Source organism: Chaetura pelagica, unplaced genomic scaffold, assembly GCF_000747805.2.
Source record: "Chaetura pelagica isolate M959 unplaced genomic scaffold, ChaPel_1.0 scaffold55, whole genome shotgun sequence".
NCBI lineage: Eukaryota > Metazoa > Chordata > Aves > Apodiformes > Apodidae > Chaetura > Chaetura pelagica.
This window is the reverse complement of record NW_009953571.1, coordinates 4,693,703-4,695,856: the sequence shown is the minus strand read 5'-3', so window position 1 is coordinate 4,695,856 and position 2,154 is coordinate 4,693,703. Positions and strand designations below refer to the sequence as shown.

General features: G+C 46.9%; 1 protein-coding gene across 1 annotated transcript; it reads right to left on the bottom strand.

The window, feature by feature from the left end:
* Nucleotides 1-1,567: 1,567 nt before the first annotated feature.
* On the bottom strand, nucleotides 1,568-2,126 carry CHAC1 (ChaC, cation transport regulator homolog 1 (E. coli)). Its single transcript, XM_009999606.1, has 2 exons — nucleotides 2,115-2,126; nucleotides 1,568-1,999 (listed from the first exon to the last, which is right to left on the bottom strand). The coding sequence occupies exons 1-2, from the start codon at nucleotides 2,124-2,126 to the stop codon at nucleotides 1,568-1,570; spliced, it is 444 nt and encodes a 147-aa protein (XP_009997908.1).
* Between the last annotated feature and the right edge of the window lie 28 nt (nucleotides 2,127-2,154).

Sequence of the window (2,154 nt, the reverse complement as noted above, 5' to 3'; positions counted from 1 at the left end):
TTTTCTGAAAGGTGAAGAGTCAGTGGGTGTCTTCCAGTAGATCCAGCAGAAGCAAAACGCTCAGCAGTGAGATGTATTTTTTAAAAAATAAACTAAAAGAACAAACAAACATGGAAAACACAGGAACTGCTGCAGCATCACCAGCTAAGGTTTTGTTTAAAAAAGACAAACCCAACAAAAACACCCCAACAAAACAAAAACCAAACCAATTTGAACTTTTAAGTCAGTAACAAAAATAGACCAAAGTACAGAAAACTAACTTTGGCAGTTTATTACTGGGCACAGCACCACCTCATATACATACAAGCCACAGTAACACAAACACTCCCTGTCCCTTTTTTTTTTTTAAATAGAAAACCACATGATATTTGGGAGGAGTCAAATGTCCCAGGGGTCAACTCTCAAGAGCTGTTTTGCTGCAGTTGCAGCAGTTTTCTTACAAAATACTGTGTTTTCATGCTGTTTATATGTGAAGTTGGAAAGTCTGAACTTGCAGCAGCACCTCTGCTGAACACGACCAAGGCAGGCTTTTCAGTAGCTCAAAGGCTTGCAAATATGCTCAGTCATGGTCCTTTGCAGTCAAATGTCCCAGTCAGACACCCAGGCATGGAACTAGAAAGCTCATGTGCTTCTACAGCAACCCACATCATCCTGCAGCACCGGAGGTTTATCCAGTGCACAGCTAGTTAAAGTGCTGCTGCATCCGGATGGCTTTCCTGCAGACAGCAGAGACTTCCCAGACAGGCAGGGCTGCTGCTCATGCAGTCAGTTCTGTAGCAGCACAAGGTCAGCAAGGCTTGGGAGAAAAGCTTCTGTCATTAAAGCAGGCTTAGCTCCTCAGAAAACTGATTTGAAAATAGAAGGCACAAACGCAAGGTTGAATGTGGCTACATACCGCTGTGGCATGCGAGCAGTTGGGATTACTCCTCCTCAGAGGAAATAACACAACACACAATAAATACAGTATGACATTTTAGAAAGTAAGTGCATTACTGTGATCCTTGACAACATCAGGAAGTAGGATCCACAAGAGCCTACAGAGGCAAGTTTAGTTAATATTGCACAGAGCTCCTAAAATTTAGTGTCAGGGTATTGTACTGGGGATGGGACATGGCAGGGGGAAAAAGAGAAGTGGTTTATTTGGCAAAGCCTGCCCAAGTCTCCACCACCCCACAAACAGCTTTTTGCCAATCTGAGGTAGAATTACATACATACTGCTCAAATCCAGTCAAGTCCTGCTCAACTAGTCTTCAAAGATAAAAGGAAAAAACCCAAGTGCACAGAATAGATAAGCCTCTTTCTTCTCTAAAGAAAGCAAGTCCTACAGAGCAAAGTTCCAGTGAAGATCCCTGCTCCTCACCTGGAAAGCAGTGATGATGCTGTTGTGGTGCTACAACTAAGGAGTGTAACAGTCCTTGTAATGTCAAGTCCTCTAGCAAGCAGGTTTTACTCCACTTCCTCCCTCCCCTTGTCCTTGCTAATTCTCCCTTTATTCACTCAGTATATTTTATCAGAGTTAAGACTGTCCCCATTGCTTTCTCCCTACCCTGCAAAATAATTTTCTATTTCAGCCCTTAGACTTCTGAGGGACATTTGCAGTTTCTTCTAGAGGCTCCTCTGTGTAGCACAGGCATGGAAGGATGGAAATAAGAGCCTCTTCAATTGAGAAGAGATGTTTATCCTCTGCTTGAGGACAAAAGAAGCGCATGAAGTCTGCCAGTCTCAGCAAGTACTCGATGTTGTGACCAGCACAACCACTCGAGACAATGATTTGAGCCGCAATGTCTTCTTCAGATGCCGGGCCGAGGTAAGAAGGGTTCTGGGGCGTCGCGATGTAAACAAGAGCCAGGATGGGTTCCTCTGCATCTTCCTCCTGCGGGTGGAACTTCACCAGCTTGGTGTCGTAGCCTCCCAGAACGGCTTCCCGCATGTTGAGATACTGAAGCGACGCAGCAATTTGTTCCCCGCGGACTTCATAGGCTACACCCCACGTGCACGCCTGCAGGTGGCAGGGGAAGGAGGTTACGGGATGCTGGGAACCGCAGCGCACGAGCCCACCGACGCCTCGCGGGACCCCCGCGCCACCCCCAGCAGGGCAGAGCAGGACAACGCACCCCACGCACCATCCCGGGAGGCCTTCACAGCCCTCCCCTG